Below are 25,368 nucleotides of genomic sequence, written 5' to 3' on the forward strand. Positions count from 1 at the left end.
TCTGATTTATATCATGACCTTATAATTTGGCCAGAAAATATATCAATTTTCAATTTAATAGCAATTATAACATGACTTTATAGTTTGGCCAAAAATACACCAAGTTTCAATTTATTCTCAATTATAACATGACCTTGTAATTAATTTAGTATAATAATATCAAGTTTAATACATTAAATATTTTTAATTTTCTTTTCATCTCACAATATACTATATATAAATACATATATATTTGATAAATATACATCTATATGTAAATAATATATAATATTATTAACTTTTTAACACAGTTTCTATTATATATGTACGTATTTTTTTTAATTGGTCCTAATATTTTATAATTTCACAATTTAAATAAATAAATACTTATTATATATATATATATATATAATATTAATAGAATATTAAAATCAAATATATATATATATATATATATATATATATATATATATATATATATATATATATATATAACAAGATATTATATTGATGGCTTAAAAATACATACATATATATATAGGAAGAGGTTCTAATAAAAACCTCTGTTAAAATGAGAACTAGGAACCTAATCTTGACCTTTTAAATATTAGATCTAATGGTTAGGATTTAGTCAATAAAAGAAACTGTGCATCTATTATATTTTACTGTGCACTTAAAAAATATGCAATCTATGCATTTGAAACCAACAATGCAAAATACTCAAGCAAATCGAAATTGTGCATCTATGCAATTGAAACTGCGCATCTATGCAATCGAAATTGTGCATCTGTAGTTTAATCCCAGCCCTCTATTTTATTTAAATCAATGACTTTAAATTGGTTCCTAGTTTTCATCTTAAGAGGGGTTTTTATATTAACCCTACCCTATATATTATGAAATAATTAATCATCTAACTTAATTTTTATAAAAATTAATCAATCAATTAAAAATATTTTATACATAAAAATTTAATATAAATACAATAAATATTAATACATCTATGATGAAAAATAATCTAAATAAGGTCATGTTATAATTGATAATAAATTGAAATTTTGTGTATTTTCTGACCAGACTATAAAGTCATGTTATAATTGCAATTAAATTGAAAATTGATGTATTTTCAGGCCAAATTATAAAGTCATGATATAAACAAAAAAATTGACAAAGTATATGTATTTTCTGGCAATAATCCCATAATTAAATGATAACATGTCGATTTTTTTTAAGGGAACCTTTACATACAAACAACTAACAAGTATACAAACAAGTAGGACTCTAAAAAAAGTGTACAAACAATTATGTTTGACTTTTCTGGTGATAAACTATTTTAAATGTTATTACGCCATGAAATTAATGAAGAAATTGGGATGTACGTCCATGAGTGAGTATGATCACCCTGTTTTGTGGGATAATAATATTATCCAGCACACTAATAAATAATTGTACTAATTTAAGTAATAAACTTTTTCTCGAAAAAAAGAAAGTAAAGTAGCACGTTGGGATGAATAAATTAAGATGCACTTCAAATTCAATAACCAAACCACTCCCCTTAAATGAAAAAATTATAGCTGTACAAAAAGAAACGAGAAACTCCGGGAAAATTTTCATTAGGAAGTCGGTTTTAGCGAAACAATTTGAATTACATTAATATATAGTTTGTAATTTGTATTTAAGAAGTCAGTTTTAGGAAAGCAGTTATTTGCTGAATGAAAACCGTTAAACACCGTAGCATACTTTCACGCCATGTTTTAAATAGCACTTCAAACGCAGATACTTCCATCATCCATTCACTAGACAAGTACCCAGACATCAAAACCCTACAAAAAATCCATGGTCGGATCATTTCCGACCCCAAATTGTGCTCGGACACGTCCCTGGCCATCAAGCTCATGCGAGCTTACGCTGCGTGCTGCAAACCCGATGTCACCCGCATGGTGTTCGACAGAATTCCCGAGAGAAACAGTGTCATTTGTAATGTCATGATTAGAAGTTATGTGAATAATCATTTGTATGAAGATGCGATTCTGATGTATAAGAGCATCCTTTCTTCGGGTGTTGCCCCCGATCATTACACGTTTCCTTGTGTTCTGAAAGCCTGCTCGGCCTCGGATAATATCAGGTTTGGGGTGCAGATGCATTCTCCGGCTGTAAAGAAAGGTCTTGATCTGACTCTGTTTACTGGTAATGGTCTGGTTGCGATGTACGGGAAATGTGGGAATTTGGTGGAGGCTAGGCGGGTTTTTGATGGAATGCCGTTTAGGGATAGTGTGTCTTGGAACTCTTTGGTGGCGGGCTATGCGCAGAATGGGCGGTTTGATGAAGCATTGGAGGTGTGTGAAGAAATGGAGTTGTTAGGTGTGCAGCATGATTCTGGCACAATGGCTAGCCTCTCTCCGGCTGTGACTTATACTAGTGTCGGAAATGTCATGTTTGTGAAGAAAATCTTCTCGAATATGGTGAGGAAGGAATTAGTGGCATGGAATGTAGTGATAGCAATGTATACAAATAATTCTATGCCTGCTGAAGCAGTTGGCCTCTACTTAGAGATGGGAGCTCAAGGGATAGAAGCTGATTCGATTACTGTAGCTAGTGTTCTTCCGGCTTGTGGTGATCTTTCTGCTCTATCACTAGGAAAGAGAATCCACGAGTATGTTGAGTTGAAGAGGCTGCGACCTAATTTGTCTGTGGAGAATGCCTTGATTGATATGTATGCTAAGTGTGGGTGCTTATTAGAAGCTAGGAAAGTATTTGAAGAGATGAAGATCAAGGATGTTGTTTCTTGGACTTCGATGATGTCTGCCTATGGTAGGAGTGGGAAAGGTCACGAAGCTGTTGAGTTATTCTCCCAAATGCAGGACTTAGGTATTGTCCCGGATTCTATAGCATTTGTCTCCATTCTTTCAGCTTGCAGCCACGCGGGGTTATTGGCAGAAGGGCGTGAGTATTACAGAATGATGACAGAAAGATATGAGATAGTTCCAAGAGTTGAACACTTTACTTGCATGGTTGATCTACTTGGCCGTGCTGGTCGGGTTGATGAGGCCTATGCTCATATTAAGCAGATGCCGGTGGAGCCCAATGATAGAGTGTGGGGAGCTCTGTTGAATGCTTGCCATGTGTATAATAACATGGATATCGGGGTCGTAGCAGCTGATCATCTATTTGAATTGGCTCCAAACCAATCTGGTTACTATGTTCTGTTATCGAACATCTATGCTAAGGCTGGGAGATGGAGGGATGTATCTTTGGTTCGATCAATCATGAAGGATAGAGGAATAAAGAAAATACCAGGTGTGAGCAATGTTGAGCTCCGTGATCAAGTCCACACTTTTCTTGCTGGTGATAGATCACACCAGCAATCGAAAGAGATATATGAAGAGTTGGATATCTTGGTGGGAAAAATAAAAGAAGCTGGTTACGTTCCTAAAACAGACACTGCCCTGCATGATGTGGAGGAGGAGGAAAAAGAGAACCACTTAGCAGTCCACAGTGAGAAGTTGGCCATTGTCTTTGCACTCATCAATAGCAGCCCACACACGCCAATCAGGGTTACTAAGAATCTGCGTGTCTGTGAGGATTGCCATGTTGCTATCAAGTTCATCTCCAAGATTGCTGACCGTCAGATCACAGTGAGGGATACGAACCGCTATCACCATTTTGAAAATGGCATTTGCTCATGTGGTGATTACTGGTGAATATATATCCCTTGTCCTATTATTGGGGAAGTTTTGATCACAGAAACCATGATGATCTACTGTCATTCCTGGATTTCGGGTGCATGCATCAACTTTTACTTCTTATTTCCAACTACGGATTCTTTTGGTATATAGGTTTATCCCATGGTTCTTGGGCTACCTTTCTTCGGATGTTGATTGCATTCTCTAAAAATTTAATTAAAATTTGGCAAAAAAATAAACCTTGAAGGTGCTCTCTGTTTACATATATAGTTGATCATTTACCTTTATTGACTTATTTTCTGGTAGATTCATGGTGGTTTTCCAGTTGGATATTGTCAAGCTGTGGTTGATTTTCCTGTTTCCGTGATTAAAGCAAAAGATTTAATGTGTTATGTAAATTTTTGATTGTGTATATTTTCTGGTACTAGTCCTTAGATTTTTTTCGGTATCAATGTTTATCAGCTTTTCTTATAACATTCTGTTAAGTGAGGGGTGGGAGATATGATATTTTAATCACTGAAAAATATTCAATCATTTAAAGAAATATAAGTGATGGTAGCACCGATTTTGAGATGCTTCCTCTTTCCCAATTATGTTCCTTCTCGGTTAGAAAGAGCTATCTAGGAGAGGGTGGTTTGAATGTATAAAATTACTTTTTAAATACATTGACTGTCTCATGGTGGATTTGATCTCTTACTTGAGATAACTATGTGCCTTGATGTAAGTTGACATTATTTGTATGTCCAAGTTTGTGTTATGAGCTTGTGGCCTGAGTTGAAGTCTTATATCGTAAGGTCTCATAAGATTGTTTTACTTTATTCGAGTCAATTGTAAGCTGATTGGCATGTAAGGAAAATCATATCATATGATTGTGGTGTATTTATATAAATTCATCTGGTTGAGTTTTAATTAGTTAATAGAGGATGAGACTTGCATCTCCTGTGTGTAAATGCTTTTCAATTGTTGGAGCTTGTGACGTGATACTTAGTTCTTAAATGGATGGACAGGACAAGACACAAGAGGTTTTGTCAGTGGTGATTGCTCATCACATATATAGTCTATTTACTAACACGACTATTTATGAAACTCTAATTCTGTTGGATGATACTACTAATTTCAAGTTGAAAGATGGATATTTTCCACCAAATTCATGTACCACTCTATAAGCTTGGGGGAAGAAATGAAAGAGGAGTTTCCCATAAGATGAGGAGGCCTTCAAATCAATATGTGTTTCCCTTGGCCAAGGGATTATATGTCTTCCAATCAGCAAAGCAACACAAAACCTATGTGAAAAGATGCAGCTCTGGCCTAGTGGCCTTTGCTTTGGAAATCTAAAGGTGCACTGGGGTATGTTTGGTTTTAGATAATAATAATAATAATAATAAGTGATGGTAGCACCGATTTTGAGATGCTTCCTCTTTCCCAATTATGTTCCTTGTCGGTGAGAAAGAGCTATCTAGGAGAGGGTGGTTTGAATGTATAAAATTACTTTTTAAATACATTGATTGTCTCATGGTGGATTTGATCTCTTACTTGAGATAACTATGTGTCTTGATGTAAGTTGACATTATTTGTATGTCCAAGTTTGTGTTATGAGCTTGTGGCCTGAGTTGAAGTCTTATAAGTAAGGTCTCATAAGATTGTTTTACTATATTCGAGTCAATTGTAAGCTGATTGGCATGTGAGGAAAATCATATCATATGATTGTGGTGTATTTATATAAATTCATCTGGTTGAGTTTTAATTAGTTAATAGAGGATGAGACTTGCATATCCTGTGTGTAAATGCTTTTCAATTGTTGGAGCTTGTGACGTGATACTTAGTTCTTAAATGGATGGACAGGACATGACACAAGAGGTTTTGTCAGTGGTGATTGCTCATCACATATATAGTCTATTTACTAACACGACTATTTATGAAACTCTAATTCTGTTGGATGATACTACTAATTTGAAGTTGAAAGATGGATATTTTCCACCAAATTCATGTACCACTCTATAAGCTTGGGGGAAGAAATGGAAGAGAAGTTTCCCATAAGATGAGGAGGCCTTCAAATCAATATGTGTTTCCCTTGGCCAAGGGATTATATGTCTTCCAATCAGCAAAGCAACACAAAACCTGTGTGAAAAGATGCAGCTCTGGCCTAGTGGCCTTTGCTTTGGAAATCTAAAGGTGCACTGGGGTATGTTTGGTTTTAGATAATAATAATAATAATAAGTGATGGTAGCCCCGATTTTGAGATGCTTCCTCTTTCCCAATTATGTTCCTTGTCGGTGAGAAAGAGCTATCTAGGAGAGGGTGGTTTGAATGTATAAATTACTTTTTAAATACATTGATTGTCTCATGGTGGATTTGATCTCTTACTTGAGATAACTATGTGCCTTGATGTAAGTTGACATTATTTGTATGTCCAAGTTTGTGTTACGAGCTTGTGGCCTGAGTTGAAGTCTTATATCGTAAGGTCTCATAAGATTGTTTTACTTTATTCGAGTCAAGTGGTAGGATCAGTAGACGAGTCAATTGTAAGCTGATTGGCATGTGAGGAAAATCATATCATATGATTGTGGTGTATTTATATAAATTCATATGGTTGAGTTTTAATTAGTTAATAGAGGATGAGACTTGCATCTCCTGTGTGTAAATGCTTTTCAATTGTTGGAGCTTGTGACGTGATACTTAGTTCTTAAATGGATGGACAGGACAGGACACAAGAGGTTTTGTCAGTGGTGATTGCTCATCACATATATAGTCTATTTACTAACACGACTATTTATGAAACTCTAATTCTGTTGGATGATACTACTAATTTCAAGTTGAAAGATGGATATTTTCCACCAAATTCATGTACCACTCTATAAGCTTGGGGGAAGAAATGGAAGAGGAGTTTCCCATAAGATGAGGAGGCCTTCAAATCAATATGTGTTTCCCTTGGCCAAGGGATTATATGTCTTCCAATCAGCAAAGCAACACAAAACCTGTGTGAAAAGATGCAGCTCTGGCCTAGTGGCCTTTGCTTTGGAAATCTAAAGGTGCACTGGGGAACAAGGTTCACGTTATGTTTGGTTTTACATAATAATAATAATAATAATAATAATAATAATAATAATAATAATAATAATAATAATAATAATAATAATAAATGAGGCGAGTGCATTGCATGCACGCGCCCCACATAGAAGCTCTACTCACCCGGCTCTTCCCAAAATGCTGCTTCGATCTGCTCTAGGCGCGAAGGGGGCTCATAGAACCCAGATCAATCCGACTCTAAGAGCTTCCACTGGAAGTGCACTTATAAGCTCAGCCAAATACCTTCTAAGTCGTTATTTATGCTTGTAAGATGCGTTTATATTTTAGAATTAGACTAAATAAAAAAAATAGTACATGATAATTCAATATTAAGATGGATTAAAATTTTGAAATATATATCTTAATATCGTTGATAGTATTATTTAAGTTGATTTTATTTAATTCATATCTTATATAGCATTAGATTGAAAAAATAATGGAGAAAGGAAAGGGACAAGGGCGGTCTTGCTTGGCGCGAAGGCTGCTGTTTCGGGGGTAGAGTACAGTACTAAAGGTCCTCGGACTTCCAGGCGGTTTTTCTTTTGGGCAGCTGTTCACCGTTGGATCTCGCCAATACAGCCCCCTATAGTTTTCGTTACCGAGATATCTTTTTTTTTTTCATTGTTCCCAGGGATTTTTTGGGTAATCTGCTCCCATGCTGCAAACAGTCAAATCTGAACTGAACCTTAATAATGAAAATACAAATATTTAATTGTGAATCTTAACAATTAAAAGGAGTAAATCCGAGTAAAATATGTATTTGAAGGATAAGATAACATCTCATGTTGCACTTATAAATAAATCAAGACAATGAGATTTGACAGAAATAATAAATTTTTGAATTTGATTAACACGTATCCGCATACTTTTCTTAACACCATTATTGCCGCCTATATCCTTAATTCATGACATCAAATTTCTAGTTAAATGAATAAACGAAGAAGTAATGAAGTCCACAAACAACAATTGACGGCGTCAATATTTTTGGTCTTGCGATGGCTTGACTTTACATTATTTGGCGTAAAGAGTATCTACGTATATTTTCCACAACTCCAAGCTTCGTTCCTAGCTCTATAAAAACTCAAACTAACTCTCTTCAGCAACAACTAAACTGGAAATGGCATCCTATTCCTATTCCCTCCTCCTTCTCTTTATCCTCACCACCTTCACCTCCTCCGAAGCCGCCGGAATCGCCACCTACTGGGGCCAGAACGGCAACGAGGGCACCCTCGCCGATGCATGCAACTCCGGCAACTACCAATACGTCAACATTGCATTCCTAAACGTCTTCGGCAACGGCCAAACCCCCTCCCTCAACCTCGCCGGCCACTGCAACCCCGCCGCCGGCACCTGCACTGGCATCAGCGACGACATCCGGACCTGCCAGTCCCTCGGCATCAAGGTGCTCCTCTCCCTCGGCGGCCAAATCGGCACCTACTCCCTCGCTTCCGCCGACGACGCCTCCCAGGTCGCCGATTACCTCTGGAACTCCTACCTCGGCGGCAGCTCCGGCACCAGGCCTCTTGGCGACGCCGTCCTCGACGGCATCGACTTCGACATCGAGATGGGCGCGGGGCAGCCATGGGACGAGCTGGCCCGGGCCCTCTCGGGGTACAACGCGCAGCGAAAGGTGTACCTATCGGCGGCGCCGCAGTGCCCCATCCCGGATGCTGTCTTGGACGCGGCCATCCAAACCGGGCTTTTTGATTATATCTGGGTCCAGTTTTACAACAATCAGCAGTGTGATTACAGCGGCGGCATCGACGGTGTTCTGGCCAGGTGGAACCAGTGGGCGGCGGTGCCCGGCGGCCAGGTGTTCATGGGAGTGCCGGCCTCCACGGCGGCGGCGGGCACAGGATACATCCCCCCAGATGTGCTCAACTCGCAGGTGCTGCCGGTCATCAAGGCTTCGCAAAAGTATGGAGGGGTGATGGTGTGGAATAGGTTCTTCGATCAGAGCTATAGTGCGGCCATTCTGCCCAATATCTGAAAACTTCGTTCTTACTAATTTACTCCCTCCGTCCCGCGAGTCTTGACACGTTTGGGTTCGGCACGGGAATTAAGGAGTTATAAATTAGTGTTTTAAGTGTGTAATTAATAAAGTATAAAATTGATAAAGTAGGAGAGAGAAGGTAATAAAAGTGATAAAGTAGGAAAGAGAATATAATAAAGGTGATAAAATAGGAGAGAGAAGATAATAATTATTGCCAAAAAAGGAAACGTGTCAAGATTCGTGAGACGGTTCAAAAAGAAAAACGTGTCAAGATTCGTGGGACGGAGAGAGTACTATGTTTTCGAATAATAAACATCTTTTTTTTTTAATAAACATCTTTTATGGTAGGCTGTTGAGGGTTTTACTAATACTATGTTGGAGAATCATATATATTGGCACAAAAATAAGGGATTAATAGTAATTTATCACTTCAAAGTTTGGCTATTTTTTTATTTGTTATCTCAATTTAATTTATCTTTTGAATATTTTATCCAAGTAAGGTGAGAAAAGAATGAAGCTAGGATTCGAGAAAGTTTATCCCACACCAGTCTCATTGTGTAAGACAAGAAGAAAATTAATGATGTAAACATGAGGTCCAAGGAAGCCCATTGCCCATACCTTTCTTGGCCTTTAGGCTAAGGTTAAGTGTAATATACTATATGCTCTTATCAATTTAATGTCTTATATATGGGCTATTGGCCCACACGAGATCAAATTCATATTTTTCGAGAAAGGCCCATTTATGTTAGCTTGCTAAATGGGCTTTCAAGCGTCGACTATGCGTTGCACTGTTGTAAGGCCTAGTGCATCCCCCAATTCTTAGTAGGGGCGTCCATCAGTCGGTTTATCCGACCGACCAATCAATTTTTCTCAAATTGATCGATCGATCGGTTCATTAAAAAATAAATCAATCGATTGATACTTAGATTTTGAATCGAGCGAAAATCGAACTAGCTAATTTTCGGTTTTCGATTGACTGAATCAACCCGATTGAATTCTGATTAACTACAAAGAGAAACCTAAAACTAGCAACATGCTCAACCTAGGCTATTACGAAACAAAGTTATTTCCGCTGCGTATGTTATCAGTCTGACTGATCTATCCTCTGATAGTCAGGAAGACTTGTAACATCTCTGTCTTAGCAAACTTGACTGAAGCCTTAACGTGCATCAGTTAAGTTCCAGTGACTTAACTGATAACTCCTTACTGAAGAGTATTTCAGTATCAGTCGTCAAGCATGTTTGGTCAAAACTCCTTTCTGTTAACAGGTGTCTTAGTTTGCTTGTAAAGTTTCGTTTTGATCTCTATCTTGAGATCCCTCTGTTTTAGAGGAGAAAAATAGTCCATAGGTGTATTCCCCCCCTCATACACCTATTCGAGACCATCCGGACCTAACACCTAGGCTCATTAACTTTCTACCAACTTAACACATCAAAGTTCATCACATTAGACATCTTTCTTTCTTTCTCATTCAAGTAAACATCCAAATTATTAGCCTCATCATCTCCTTCAAACATTACTTGCTTTTCATACTTATCCACCAATAAATTAGGAGTGTCATGCTCTTGATGTGAATAAGATTTATCAAATTCCATGGAATGAACACTTGAGTTGATACAAGGATTTGTAATCATCATACAAAGAATATAAATCATCATTCACACTAGTAGCCATAGCTGTGTCAATTTCATTTCCATATGGTTCTTTAAGCATAAACTTTAAAAATTTAAACTTATATCTTGTGTTGGGAACTTAATGAAATATCATAGCCCTAGTTTTGATAATACCAAAACTCTTAGGTATTCTTTTTATAGACTAGAACTTTTCGAGCTAAAGTGTTAGAGTTCATGTTCTCTAGTTAGACTGTAGTCCTGAAGACTGAAGGCCAGATGACTGAAGACTGAAGACTGAAGATCTCTCGACTGAAGACAGCATGTGAAAAGATCAAAGTCAAATGCTGATGTATTAAATGGACGAAGATCTCACTGGAGAATCAGTTATGACTGATTAGCTAATGCTGGCCACGTGGAATTAGCGGACTGATACTCAAGTCAAGTATCAGTTGACATTCTTCCTCGGACTGGAGTTCTTAAGTTAAAAGGAAGCCATGTACACACAAAGTATAGCCACATTAAATGCAGAGATATTGAAGATCGTCCTTTCCTGTAGAGCATTTCTTTTTGGTGCAAACTTTTCAGAGGCACCATGCTCCTGCACCTAGAGACGTCGTTCCTCACCAAATTAGGAACCTCGAAGATTGAAGCCTCAGCCAAATTCAAATCTCTCTCATAACGGATGAATTCTTGAAGACCATCTTGCCAACGAATCTATTCAAGACTTCGCATATAAATAGAGCTCGAGGAACATCTGCAATCGACACCGATTCAAACACTCAAGCTGAACCTCTGCCAAAATCGCAACTCGATCTTTTCACTGCCTTCAAAGTTTGAATCGAAGAACAGAATACTCAAAGCTAGGGGTGTAAAATAGGGTTGCGGGTATCGGGTATACCCTCACCCGCCCCGCATACCCGCAAATTAAATTTTCAGTTTAATAATTTTTATACTTATGAATTAATTTAATTTTACGACCTACACTACAGGAAAGGAAAATAGCCATGAATTCACAATTTCACCCCAAGACCACCTCAATATTATATATGCATTTAATAGACTGTGAGTATGGTTTCAAAAATATATATATATAGACTGTGAGTACAAAAATGTGAGAATATTTCAAACATACGTTTGGATGCATTTACTATGCATTCCAATATTTCAAACATACGTTTGGGGCTTTAATTGATTAGGTAGATTTTAATAATTAATTTCAGTTCAGTTCTTCGTACTGTCACAATTCTATATTTATCTATACTATATTAAAAATGTAACTTTTATTTTAAAATTGAGTTCAAATTGATTTGAATGGTAATTAATTTATAGAAAAATTCCTGCGGGTAAATAGGGTACCCGCACATTGCAGGACAAGAAATACCCTCCAGCGGAACAAAATACCCGCACAATTAAAACCAATTAAGAACTTGCGGGAAATTGAGGGTACCCTCATACCCGCAGCGGGTATTCGGGTACCCGCGGCATGCAGGCGGGTCGGGTGAGGGTGGGGGTTTCGGGCGATTTTGTCCCGCTGATACCCGCATTTTGCGGGTAGGGTACCCGCGGGTACCCGATTTTATACCCCTACTCAAAGCTAAAATTAGTTCACTGATTACTTACATTCTCTTATTCCTTAGGCAAATCCTTGTATTATTCAAAGTCTAAGTTCCCGATTACAGAGAGCCTGTTTGTTCTCTGTAATCTAGTTGATAATTCGAACCCTTTACAACTGAGCGAAGAGAGAGTTTAAGAGAGAGAGAGTTCGAGACAGTGGTCTGAATTCAAGAGTTCTTAGCCTCCGCAAGCAAGACAAGTGTAGTCTTTGCAACTGCGAGTTAAGAAGGAGATAAGAAGTCCAATCCAGTGTATTGACACTGAAACTTTGTTTCAGTTGAAGGTTTGTTGTGCACCCGTAAGCACAAGCCCAGAGTGATTGTCGGTGTGTTTAACTGACCGTGGACGTAGGAACTTGTTCCGACCCACGTAAAAATCATTTGTTGTTTATTTCTTTCAGTTTTATCTTCCTTATCAGTGAGCAAACATTTTACAGAACTGAAACTGATAAATCACAAAGTGAAACTTTAATTTGACAACGTGTTAATCACAAAGGCTATTTCTTAAGTTTAATTTTCCGATGCAGGTGTTATTAGTCTAACTGATAAATCTTTAGATAATTAGTAAGATTCATAACACTTCTCTGTTTTCAAAATCTAAACTGAAGCCTTACGTGGATTATCAGTTAAAGCTTTAAGCCCAACTGAAATCAAAATACTGAAATTACTTCAGTATCAGTCTACATCCTTGTTTCAACTAAAAATTTCTTTAACTGTTGACTTCAATCAAACTCTTTAGTATCAGTCGATACTTCTTCAGTCATAACAAAAGAATTTTACGAAAAATAGCCTACTGGTGTATTCCCCCCTTCCCATACACCAGTTACCATCCAGGACCCAACAATTGGTATCAGAGCAGGTTGTTCGCAAGAACAAACTGCTTTGACCTGGTTCTACCGAACTAGATCATTTTCTAAAAGAGGGTTTTAAAACCTTAAGTCTCCTACGTGCTAAGTGCGTTATATATCTGTTGTTTATTTCTCCTTTCTACCATAGATACTAACTTTAGCAGGTCTACATCACTACCGACGTTCAGTATAGAGAACTACGACATATAGAAGTTTCGGATCAAGAGCTACCTCACTGCTCAACATTGTCGAATGTGGGAAGTCATCACCAACGGCCCAATCATTATCAAAGAAACAGTCAAGAAAGTACCTCTCGACACAACTAATGATCCCTATGACAAGGTACAAATCAAAAGCAAGGCCGACTTCACCACATAAGAAAGAAAGCAAGTGAGTTGGATAATCTTACCAAAAATATCATCTCCGGAATAGTCCTTGATAAGCATGTCACCAAAATCATGAACTACAAAACTGCCAAGGAGATGTGGGACATCCTCGAAAGGCTATGCACCGGATAAGAGAAAATTAAGAAAAACAAGCTATCCATAGCTTGTCAGAAATTTGACAATTTTCTGATGCCCAAGAACGAATCAATCGAAGAGATGGAGTATAGGTTCAATCAAATACTGAACGAGGTTCAGTCCATCTCGAAAGACAAGCATACTCAACGAGAAATCAACTTAAAGATTCTACGTGCGCTTCCACGAGGCGATTGGCAGATCTATTCAGTCGCTCATCAGACCAAGCCCGGATTCAACATAATGGTGACTGATAAACTATTTTCCGACCTCAAAGCCAATGAGTTTGACATCCGAAGAAATCTGGAAACTAAGAAGGTCGGTGGATCAGATGAAGACGCTCCATCAGGATCGAAGGGAACTGCACTGAAGGTTTCATCAAAAGAAAGCAAGAAGTAGTCGAAGGAATCGACTGAACTGAAGCCAGATGAATTTTTCAGTCAATACGCACTGTTGACTGAAAGATTCAACAAGATGGAATTAAAGTTACGCAGGTACAAGAAGTTCCACAAAAGGAACTACAAAGGAAATGAGGAGCATAAGCCCAGACACTCCACAGACAAGAGTGAAGAGAAGAAAACATCCACCACTAATCTTAAGGATGTGGAATGTTTTGTATGCGGAAAGAAATGACATTACAGAACAGATTGCCTTGAACTATCACACGCAGAACACAAAGAACTTCGTGCCAAAAGGGATCGCAAGTACGCAAAGAAGAAAGCAATGGTGGCTGGAGATGCTGAAGACTCTGGATCAACAACTGTATCTTCAACTAACAACTCCACCAGCTTAGACAACGAGAGGCAAGCCCTCATGGCCAAAGATGCCGAAAGTGTGGCTGATAAATCATGCAACAGCTTCGACAACGGAATGAATGGGCTTGAGATAAACTCTCACTCTAGAACTCTTAATATTGATAACTCTTTTTTTTATTACAGGAGATAACTCAGAATCAAGAGGCACTTCAAACGACGAAGTTGATGAGTATGATCAGCTCATGACTGATCATCAAACTCTAAGATCAATGTTCGAGAATCTCCTGCAACTAGGGATGGCAGTGGATCCTGGACCCGGTCCAGATCCGATTTTACAGATCTGGATCTCAATTTTTTAGATCCGCGGATCTGGATCTCATTTTTAAAAACGGATCTGGATCTGAATCTTGAAATTTGAGATCCGGATCCGACCTGAGAACCCAATTTTATTTATTATATATTATTTATTTTTTATGTTTATTTTATTAATAATATTAGATATATTAAAAATTAAAAATAATAAAAAAATTAGAATAACTTTGAAACCCTAGTTTCCAATTCTATTTTCTCCTCTGACCTTTCTCGATTCATTTCCCGCCGCCTCCTCAGTCACTCTCATCTCCCTCTCGGCCTCTCCATTTCGCCACCCGCCACCTCACTCCCATCTCCGGTCTCCCTCTCCAGTTCGCCTGCCCGCCGCCAGCGAAGGCGGGGACATCAACAGCTGCAGCACACGGTCTTCCTCTCCAGTTTGTGCGACTCTGCGTGCTGCTCATCTCCATCTTCGGTCTCCCTCTCCAGTTCACCCGCCCGCCACCGACGAAGGTGGGGACAGTAGCAGCTGCAGCACATCGTCTCCCTCTCCAGTTCGTGTGACTCTGCATGCCCATCTGCATCTCCGGTCATCGCCTACGATTCTGCGTGCAATATCATGCTAAGAATAGCTAGGATTTCCAAAAGAAGATGTCATTCGTTTGATGAGAAATAAAAAGGAATATCGAAAATTCGAGTGGCTGAAGCTGAAGAAGCTACTTTCGAAGTAACAGAAAGAAAAGCAACAACTGGAGTGGGAGTCAGAGTCGAAAAGAGGATTCCTCACTTCTTTCTCTCATTCAAAACCGTGCATGAGATGAAACTACCCTCCCTACGCCACCGTCTGGTCGCCGCCAGACTCCACCGCCGCCGTCGTTCAACCATGTCAATGACTACCACAGGATGCTCTGAATCAAAGGTTAGAAATTAAAAAAATGTTCATTTTGATTTGATTCTGATTCCGATTCACAAAGTTTTCGATTGAATGCTCTGAAATTTAAAAAATGCTCTGAATCAATGTCTCCTTTGAATGCATGAAAAGGAAAATATGTTGCCGATTCACATTCACACAGTTTAAAAGCATGTAATATGAAATACAATTTTTAGTTATCAATTCATTTTACCAAGAAAAAGGAATTCGAATAAGATGTTCTGAATCAATAATATGTGAGCACCTTTGGTAAAAAGTGTAGAAAAAAGAAAAAGAAAAGTTGTTAGTCTTGTGAGGCAACTTGATTTTGTGAGATTGTTATGAATATTAATGATAGTTTGGGTCTTTCTAAAGAAAAAAAATGATTTTGGTTATGAATAACATAAGATATACTCCATATATAATCTTGTGGCCATGGATGAGTGGAGCCGTCTTCTTTTCCCCCAACTCATGAACTTGCTCATTTCTTTTCTCTATCTTTCATCTCTTGACACCAAAATATCAATATCGTCTATGGAAAAAAAATCTTAGATATATTGTATTCATAGAATATATAGTTCATGTTGAAATATAAAATAGAACATGCAACATAATTTCCAAATATGTGCTTAATTTAAAATTCTATTATTAAGCTTAAACTTGAGATATATGTTGATGACACTAATGTATATATATTCTTTTATTTTTGTAGGAGAATGAAAATAAGTTGGCAGAAGAAGGCTTTGTTGAACAACTTGTGAATGTGATTGTACTTGAAGATGATTCCACAAATGCTAAAGTCGTTGGGACCACGAAAGTGAAAGTAGAAGATGGTAAAACGGCCAAGAAACTTACTTCTAAAGCTTGGGATCATTTCAAGATAATAATGGTGAATGGTGTTCAAAAGGCAAAATGCAACTACTGCACGGCTACATTGTCTTACAATGGTGCATCTGGAACTTCTCATCTACTTAAGCATGTAAATCTCGTATGTTCAAAGCAGCACTTACGGCATGAATTAGGTCAAACAAAGTTGAATGTTAAGACTGAAGTTGATGGGACCACCGTATTGGAATTGAAGGATAGGGAAAAGCCTGTCAAGTTTGATCAAGAGACTTCAAGTAGGGACTTGGTTAGTATGGTGATCATACATGAGTACCCTTTATCGATAGTGGATCATGTGGGCTTTAGAAATTTTGTGAAGGGGCTTAATTCATCTTTCAAAATGATATCGAGGAATACACTTAAGAGCGATATTATGAAGATATATGATGATGCCAAGAGTTCCTTGAAAGCTCTGTTCGATTCCACGGATGGGAGAGTTACACTAACCACCGACATGTGGACTGCTTCCAATAAGAAAAAGGGATACATGGCTATCACCTCACACTTTATTGATCAACAATGGAGCTTATGTAATCGAACTTTGAGGTAATGAGCTTTACTTTTAATTACTAGTGTTGATTTACTTGCTACTTGTTGCTATGTGTTTATTTGAGTTTTAAATATTTATTAATAATTATAAATTGTGTGTTAATATAGGTTTTGTTTTGTGCCTTCTTGATCACTATTCTATTAGCAACAAATTACCGCAACTAACACGGTGTAATTGTAGCACAAATAATCAATAACCGAGTATCGTATCCACAGGGACTATTATAACGAATCACTCCAAATAATCCTAATTAAACTCTAGTAATATTCAGGCAACGAAAGTAGAGATTGATTTAAACTAAAACGCAAATAACGATAAATCTAAACACGTAGGAAATATCAAATATTAAAAGACAACTGATCCTAGGGTAGTAAATTCATTAACTAAATCTATGCAATAAATCTATTAATCCTATGTACCAGTTTAATCCAGCTATGATGAGAGATCACTTAATTAATCAATTACTCTCGCTAGAGCAGCAATGATCGTAGATTAGTAAATTATCTATCTCCACTAGGTCTCAAGAAAATCTACTAACTCCCAATAGCTCCTAAGAATAGCTCCCTATGATCCACCTATCTCCGCTAGGTCTCAAGGTTAAAATCATATCATACATTCCTGAATCCGCTAAACAGTTATCTCCGCTAGGTCTCAAACCGAATAGCTAAACATGCAAATTATTGGCCAAATAATTCACAAGAAATCAAGCACCAGGAATTATGAATCATAAACTGGAAGGCACAAAGGTATTAACAAATAAATCACATAAATTCAATCAACTATTTACAAACCCTAGAATCAGCTAAAGGAAACTAGCCAGACATGCTGAAATAAAACTTAAACATAATTAAAAAGAAAGCAATTGTAAAAACTGAATTGTATAAAAACCGAATAAAAACTGAAGTAGCGGCTTGAATCTTCAATCTTGATCCAAGCCTTAAAAACTAGAAAAGCAATAAAATTCTAAAGCTAAAAAACTGAAAATATGAATACTAGGGTTCTTCGGGGGCTCTTGAATAGGTCAAAAGAGGACCTATATATAGTTTTCAGATTTCCTTCGGATCAACATGGAAGTTGCCATGCAAAGTAGAATTCTAAAGGTAATAGAATCGTGTGAAATAAGGCAACTCTCCAGCTGGATGCGCGTTCCGGAAAATACTCCCACTCTTGCCAACTTCGTAGCTCTCGCCAGAGGAACGACTGTCTTTCGGGAAAACGGGTCACGCCAGAGGAATGACGATTTCCCTGCTATCGCCAGCGGAATGGGTGATTCCTCTGGCCTCGCCAGAGGAATGGGTCGCCAGCGGAATGATGATTTCTCTGGACTGGCATTTGATTCCTCTGCTCTGACATTCCAGAACACCTAGAAAACGCCAAATTCATCCAAAATTCTCCAAAATTGCATTCTTTCATCTCGAAAGCCTAAATCTCCTGCAAAGCATAGAATACACCATAAAACGCACCAATTTCCAGAAGATTATCTTAAAATACGCACATACAAACCCTTAAAAATAAAGTAAATTAAGCATAAATCAACTCCCCCACACTTAGCCTTTTGCTTGTCCTCAAGCAAAATCTATATGAATCCTAGGAAGAGATTGATTTCAACAATGTAAATTTCCATACACTCATTCACAAAGTCAATTCAAAACTTTACCATCAACACACATCTCTCGGTCATGCAAATAACTCAAAGTTTAAGAAGCAACAAAAGAGTAATGCAAGTAATTCGATCAGACTCAATTCTCCGCTAGAAGTGAATTCCCTAATGTGATCACCTTTATAATCAATATCACCAATTTTCACACTTTGTGTGCTTGAGATTTCGACAGTTGAGCCATAATTCATGAAATAAAATCATTTGGATGTAATCCAAAGTCTTTTCACGTGGTTTCCCATGCTCATATTTGGACTAGAGGAGCAGAGACTCAGAGCTATCACGTTTTCAAAACAAGCCAGATGTTTCAGAGCTGGCAATTTTTGAAGTTGGCAATTCGTCCAACATTTTCACAGATTAGATACGATCGTAGGCAATCACAATGACAACACTCATTCTAGCATCTACCGGACAAATCACGTTTTACTAACTTACAAAAGTGTTGCAACAAAACTCATAATTCTTTGCACAATCAAGAAACATATATTAAAAGTAAAATAAGAATGACCACCAAACAAACACAAACCCGAAATGCACATTGAAAATCATCTTCTCTTCCACAAATTCATAAAAATTAGCAAGATTCAAGTCCAGAAACTAAGCATAGAAAAATCAATTTCGCCCAATTTTAAAAAATATTAGCAACAAAACACCCCTCCCCCCCACACTTAAAGCATGCCATGTCCTCAGGGCACAAAAGAAATAAGAATAGTTGAGAAAACGTCCCTGATTATCGGCATTGAAAAATTGAAGCATCGTGAGAGGCGGTGAAAAGGTGGGTTTGCGGTCTTTTTCAGAGGGGAGAGTGGCGCGCTGGAAAGAGCAGCGAAGAAAGTGGCTGCACTGGAACATGAAAATCTCCAGAAATCTGGCAGAGAAACACCCGCCCCACACAAAACAACGAAACAAAGAGAAACAAAATGAAACAAAACAACACGAAAAGAAAGAAAAACAAAACAAAGAAAAACAATTGGGTTACCTCCCAACAAGTGCTTAATTTAACGTCTAGAGCTCGACGATACCTCAAACTCATGGGTCATTGAATTTGACAACTTCAAGACCACGATCCACGTTTGACTTGAAGTATGGTTTGAGACGATGACCATTGACAGTGAAGGTAGTGCCATCAGCGGCAAACAACTCATACGTCCCATTCCAATTGCTCTTATGCACCACATATGGCCCTGTCCATCTTGATTGCAACTTGCCAGGAAACAAACGTAATTTCGAATTGTATAATAGCACCTCATCTCCTGGCTTGATTTCCTTGGTGCGGATGCTCAAATCATGGAATTTCTTGGCCCTCTCTTTGTAAATGCGGGAACTCTCATAGGCCTCATTCCTCCATTTATCCAACTCTGTCAACATATCTCGCCTTGTATGACCGGCCTCCTTGAACTCCAAATTGATTCTCCTCGTCGCCCAATATGCCTTGTGCTCAATCTCAACAGGTAAATGACATGATTTGCCAAAAACAAGTTGATAGGGAGACATGCCAATCGGAGTTTTGTAGGCAGTGCGATACGCCCAAAGAGCATCATCTAGGTGCTTCGCCCAATCCTTCTTGTTGGCGACGCTCTTCTCCAAAATCTGCTTGATCTCTCGATTCGCTAACTCTGCTTGTCCATTGGCTTGAGGATGATATGGAGTCGTCACCTTGTGCTTTACTCCATACTTTGCCAACACGCTTGCTAGAAACTTGTTGTTGAAGTGCGACCCCCCATCACTAAGCAACGCTCTCGGTGCTCCGAACCGAGTCAAAATATTCTTTTGCAAGAATTTAATGACTACCTTGGAATCATTGGTGGTAGTTGGGATCGCCTCCACCCATCGGGACGCATACTCCACAGCAAGCAATATGTAGGAAAAACCGCAAGAAACAGGGAAAGGACCCATGAAGTCAATTCCCCACACATCAAACAGCTCCACCTCAACAATGATGTTTTGTGGCATCTCATCCCTCTTTGTAATGTTGCCCATGCGCTAGCATCGATCGCAAGCCTTCACAAAAGCATGGCAGTCTGCGAAAATTGAAGGCCAATAAAAACCGCTATGATTTATCTTCATGGCAGTGCGGTTAGCAGCAAAGTGGCCTCCACTAGGTGAGCTATGGCATTCTTCAATGATCTTTGGCCATTCATGCTCTCTAACACATCGCCGAATAAAACCATCGGCGCACCTCCGGTATAGGTAAGGATCCTCCCAATAATAGAACTTGACATCATGGAGGAACTTCTTCTTTTGATAGTGCGACAATCCCTCGGGAAGAGCTCCAATAACCAAGTAATTGCTATACTTAGCATACCAAGGATCCTTAAATAACAGAGCCCATATCTGCTCATTGGGGAAAGATTCATTGATGGCCATCTTTGGATCATCCCCTTCGATCGGATTCTCCAAACGAGACAAATGGTCGGCTACCACATTCTTACATCCCTTTCGATCTCGGATCTCCATATCAAACTCTTGCAGCAATAAAATCCAACGAATCAATCGAGGTTTGGAGTCCTTCTTCGTGAACAAGTAGCGGATGGCGGCATGATCAGTGTACACAATGGAATGAGTTCCAATCAAATAAGAACGGAACTTATCAAAGGCATACACCACAGCTAGCAGCTCCTTCTCCGTGGTAGTGTAGTTCATCTGCGCAGAATCCAAGGTTTTACTAGTGTAGTAAATTACCTTGAACAACTTATCTTTCTTTTGCCCCAACACAGCTCCCACGGCCCAATCGCTAGCATCGCACATCAATTCGAACGGAGAACTCCAATCCGGCGTGATCAAAACTGGCGTAGTGGTCAGTGCAGCTTTCAACTTCTCAAAGGAGACGAGGCACTCATCGGTGAAGACAAACTTCACATCCTTTTCTAGCAAAGCACAAAGTGGCTTGGACAGCTTGGAGAAATCTTTGATGAAGCGTCTATAAAATCCTGCATGCCCAAGAAAACTCCGCACAGACTTCACAGATGTAGGAGGAGGCAACTTCTCAATGGCCACGATCTTGGCTCGATCTACTTCCAAACCTTGGGCAGAAACTTTATGCCCTAAAACAATGCCCTCACGAACCATGAAGTGGCACTTCTCCCAATTAAGCACTAGTGCCGTCTCCTCACAACGCTGTAATACTTGAGCAAGATTGTCCAGACAATTATCAAAGGAGGATCCAAAGACAGAGAAATTGTCCATAAATACCTCCATGATGTTTTCAATCAACCCATGGAAAATCGCCATCATGCAGCGCTGGAAAGTGGCAGGAGCATTGCAAAGACCAAAAGATATCATCCTAAAAGCAAAGATGCCATAGGGACAAGTAAATGTGGTCTTATGCTGATCCTCCGGGGCTATCATAATCTGATTGTAACCCGAGTACCCATCCAAGAAACAGTAGTACTCATATCCTGCCAAACGGTCAAGCATCTGATCAATAAACGGTAAAGGAAAGTGATCCTTACGTGTGGCTGCATTCAACGCTCGGTAATCAATGCACACACGCCATCCTGTGACCAGCCTCGTAGCTATGAGCTCATCTTTTTCATCCTTAACCACAGTCATGCCTCCCTTCTTAGAGACAACTTGAGTGGGACTCACCCACTCACTATCAGAAATGGCATAAATAATGCCTGCATCCAACCACTTGAGCACCTCCTTTCTCACAACTTCTTGCATTGCCGGATTCAAACGTCGTTGCGGCTGCACCTTAGGCTTGTATTCTTGCTCCATTAAAATACGATGCATGCAAATAGAAGGACTAATTCCTTTAATGTCGGAAATAGACCATCCTATAGCAGACTTGTATTTCCTTAAAACTCGCATCAACTTTTCCAACTCCAACGGAGATAAATAGGCAGAAACAATAACAGGAAAAGTTTCATTGTCACCCAAAAATTGGTACTTCAAGTGCTCTGGAAGTTGTTTCAGCTCAATTTTGGGTGTGGCGGCAGCTCTGGATGACTCCGTTGGCCCGGCTGATTCCTCTGGCCTGGCTGACTCCGTTGGCGTAGCTGACTCCGCTGGCCCGGCTGATTCCTCTGGCCTGGTTGAATCCTCTGGCCTGGCTGACTCCGCTGGCCCGGCTGATTCCTCTGGCCTGGTTGAATCCTCTGGCCTAACTGACTCCGCTGGCCCAGGGAATTCTTTTTCCACTGACTTCCTTCCCCCATCAACAGGTTTGCGAATATCTATGTAAGGCACAGGATCGATGGGATGTTTCTCTACGGCCTCCAGCTCTGCAATATAATCTAAGATCTCATCACACCCCTCGTCTAGATTGGAATAAGGGTATAAGGACTGTGTGATGCACTTTTCCAAAGGATCCTTCACGGTTTCAGGGGAATCCACTACAGACTCGATTAAGTAACAATCCTCGATTTGTGGTTCAGTTGGCTTTTTCATTGCATCATAGATGGATAACATCATCTTTTCATCATTGATGCGGAAAGTAAGATCTCCCTCTTGCACATCTATCAACGCACGTCCCGTAGCTAGAAACGGACGTCCTAAGATCAATGGAGTATTCTTGTCCTCCGGCATGTCCAAGACTACGAAATCGGCAGGAAAGATAAACTGCTCCACCTGCACTAGAACATCCTCCACAACTCCCTTGGGATATGTGATGGAACGATCTGCCATCTGCAATGCAATAGAGGTAGGCTTGATATCTCCAATCTCCAACCGGTTGAAAATAGAGAGAGGCATCAGATTGATGCTTGCCCCTAAGTCACAAAGAACGCGGGAGAAGTTCTGCCCTCCAATCACACAAGCGATGGTAAAGCTACCGGGATCTTTTTGCTTCAATGGTAGCTTCCTTTGTAGCACTGCACTGCATTCCTCGGAGAGATTAATCGTCTCATATTTCCCCAACTTCCTCTTGTTGGAGACTGCATCCTTGAGGAACTTGGCATAGCCTGGCATATCTCTCAAAGCATCAAGTAAATGAATGTTGATGTGAAGCTTTGAAAACATCTCCATGAACTTGGCTAACTTCTGATCCATCTTCGGCTTTGCCAGGCTATTCGGGAAGGGTGCTACAGGCTTGTACTCTGGCCTGGGAATCGTAGGAGTAGGGATAGGCTCCTTAACAGCAGAAGAGCTCGAATCCTTCTTAGGGGAAGGCGTCTGTTTCACTGCAAGCTCCTCCAAGTCATCATTGTCGTCCTTCACTACCTTGCCTTTTTTCCTTGTCATTCTGCGGCTCTGCAGAGGAATGGCGATTCCTCTGCTCTGTATGATCCAGCTGCTCGGCAGAGGAATGGTGATTCCTCTGCTCTGTATGATTTTCGTATTGAGTTCCACTCCTTAGATGAATTGCATTACACTGATTTTTAGGATTAATTTCAGTATTGCTAGGAAAGTGGCCCGGCTTGTGCTGTGTAGCTGCTTGGTTAGCCATCTGACCAACTTGATTTTCTAACATCTGCACCTGCTTAGAAAGTGCTGACACATTTTGCTCCATGTTGAACATTTTGGTTCCCAAGTTTGCCGAGTTTGTCTCCATCCCGGTGACCTTCACCAATACTTGCTTCATCATTTCCTCCATTGAATCTTTCTTTGGCTCATTGATGACTCCCCCACTAGAAACAGAAAATCCAGGTGGAGGCTGCAAAGCATTGTTGGGATTTAAATAGGAAAAATTTGGATGATTCCTATTATTTGGATGATACGGTGGATTTCCGCCCTGATGTCCTTGATAGTTTGGTCTATTGAATTGGTACTGCCGCTGGACATAATTAGCATCTTCCAACTGCGACACATCAGGTAAACTCGGCTGCTGAGGAATTTTAGCTAGCAGTGCCTTTCTCTCCAACTCATACTGCTTTTGAAGAGCTTCATATTTCTCCTTAAAATCATCTCTCTCCTCATTCACAGCTGCAATTCTTCTCGTGGAATTTCTGTCATTCGGCCATTGGTAACTGTTGGAGGCCATCTCTTCTATCACACGATAAGCTTCCTTTGTATTTCTATGGAGAAGACATCCACCTGCAATGGCATCCACCATACTTTTTGTCAGACCAGTCAAACCATTATAAAAGTGAATGATTTGCTAATCCTCTGTGAAACCATGTTGTGGGCATTTCCTGAGCAGCTCACGAAATCTTTCCCAAGCATCATGAATGGTCTCATCTCCTAGCTGGGAAAAGTGAGAAATCTCTGCAATGATTTTCTGAGCTTTAGAAGCAGGAAAGTATTTTACCAGGAAAGCTCTACACAAATCCTCCCATCCAGTAATAGCACCTCTGTCCAAACTCTTGAACCACTCATTTGCTCTGTCTCTGATAGAGAATCCAAACATCTTCATTCTGATGGCATCCGGTGGCACTCCATTATGCTTAATAGTGTCGCAGATATCTAGAAACTGAGTGATGTGAACATGCGGATTTTCATCAGCCATTCCACTAAATTGTTCAGCTTGCACCATGTTTATCAATCCCGGCTTCAGCTCGAATGTGTTAGCCTGCACAGTTGGTCCCCAGCTGCCTCCTTGAAATTGATCAACCCGAGGCTGATACATGTGATTCAGTGGTGGCTCTGGTGGAGGAGTCTGGTTGCGCTCTCTCTCTTCGTCTAGCTGCCTCTGAAGGTGTGTCACGGCTCGCACAAGAGTTTCAAGGTCCATGTTATTCTGTTGCTCTGCCATTGCTTGCTTCTTCTTTTCGCGGTTGTCTCTTTTATACTGCTTGCCGATGTCCAAATTCAAAGGTACAAGATGTTCCTTTCCTTTGGATCTCGTGTTCATACACGCCTGAGACAACAAACAAAACAGAAATTTAAAAACTAAAAAAAAATAAAATATAAACTTATAACGCCTGAAATTAAACTTAAGTTTAATCAGAAATATTAAAGTCAATTCTAAACAGTCCCCGACAACGACGCCAAAAAGTTGATCACTATTCTATTAGCAACAAATTATCGCAACTAACACGGTGTAATTGTAGCACAAATAATCAGTAACCGAGTATCGTATCCACAAGGACTATTATAACGAATCACTC

The 25,368-nt window shown here is 39.4% G+C and overlaps 3 protein-coding genes and 2 non-coding genes across 5 annotated transcripts; 4 read left to right on the forward strand and 1 right to left on the reverse strand.

Moving 5' to 3' along the window:
* Positions 1–1,505: 1,505 nt before the first annotated feature.
* On the forward strand, positions 1,506–4,071 carry LOC130993406 (putative pentatricopeptide repeat-containing protein At3g49142). Its single transcript, XM_057918284.1, has one exon. It carries the CDS (start codon positions 1,689–1,691, stop codon positions 3,675–3,677), a length of 1,989 nt encoding a protein of 662 aa, XP_057774267.1. The 5' UTR covers positions 1,506–1,688; the 3' UTR covers positions 3,678–4,071.
* A 3,741-nt stretch (positions 4,072–7,812) lies between these two features.
* On the forward strand, positions 7,813–9,164 carry LOC130993409 (acidic endochitinase-like). Its single transcript, XM_057918288.1, has one exon. The coding sequence runs from the start codon at positions 7,843–7,845 to the stop codon at positions 8,713–8,715; it is 873 nt and encodes a 290-aa protein (XP_057774271.1). The 5' UTR covers positions 7,813–7,842; the 3' UTR covers positions 8,716–9,164.
* A 168-nt stretch (positions 9,165–9,332) lies between these two features.
* On the forward strand, positions 9,333–9,532 carry LOC130996445 (U2 spliceosomal RNA). Its single transcript, XR_009092618.1, has one exon. It is a non-coding gene; the product is annotated as a U2 spliceosomal RNA (small nuclear RNA).
* Positions 9,533–19,408: 9,876 nt separating this feature from the next.
* On the reverse strand, positions 19,409–19,747 carry LOC130993955 (uncharacterized). The gene has a single exon (XM_057918995.1). It carries the CDS (start codon positions 19,745–19,747, stop codon positions 19,409–19,411), a length of 339 nt encoding a protein of 112 aa, XP_057774978.1.
* A 4,685-nt stretch (positions 19,748–24,432) lies between these two features.
* On the forward strand, positions 24,433–24,539 carry LOC130996478 (small nucleolar RNA R71). Its single transcript, XR_009092648.1, has one exon. It is a non-coding gene; the product is annotated as a small nucleolar RNA R71 (small nucleolar RNA).
* Positions 24,540–25,368: the final 829 nt, after the last annotated feature.

The sequence above is a fragment of the Salvia miltiorrhiza genome, chromosome 7 (genome assembly GCF_028751815.1).
Source record: "Salvia miltiorrhiza cultivar Shanhuang (shh) chromosome 7, IMPLAD_Smil_shh, whole genome shotgun sequence".
NCBI classification, from domain to species: Eukaryota; Viridiplantae; Streptophyta; class Magnoliopsida; order Lamiales; family Lamiaceae; genus Salvia; species Salvia miltiorrhiza.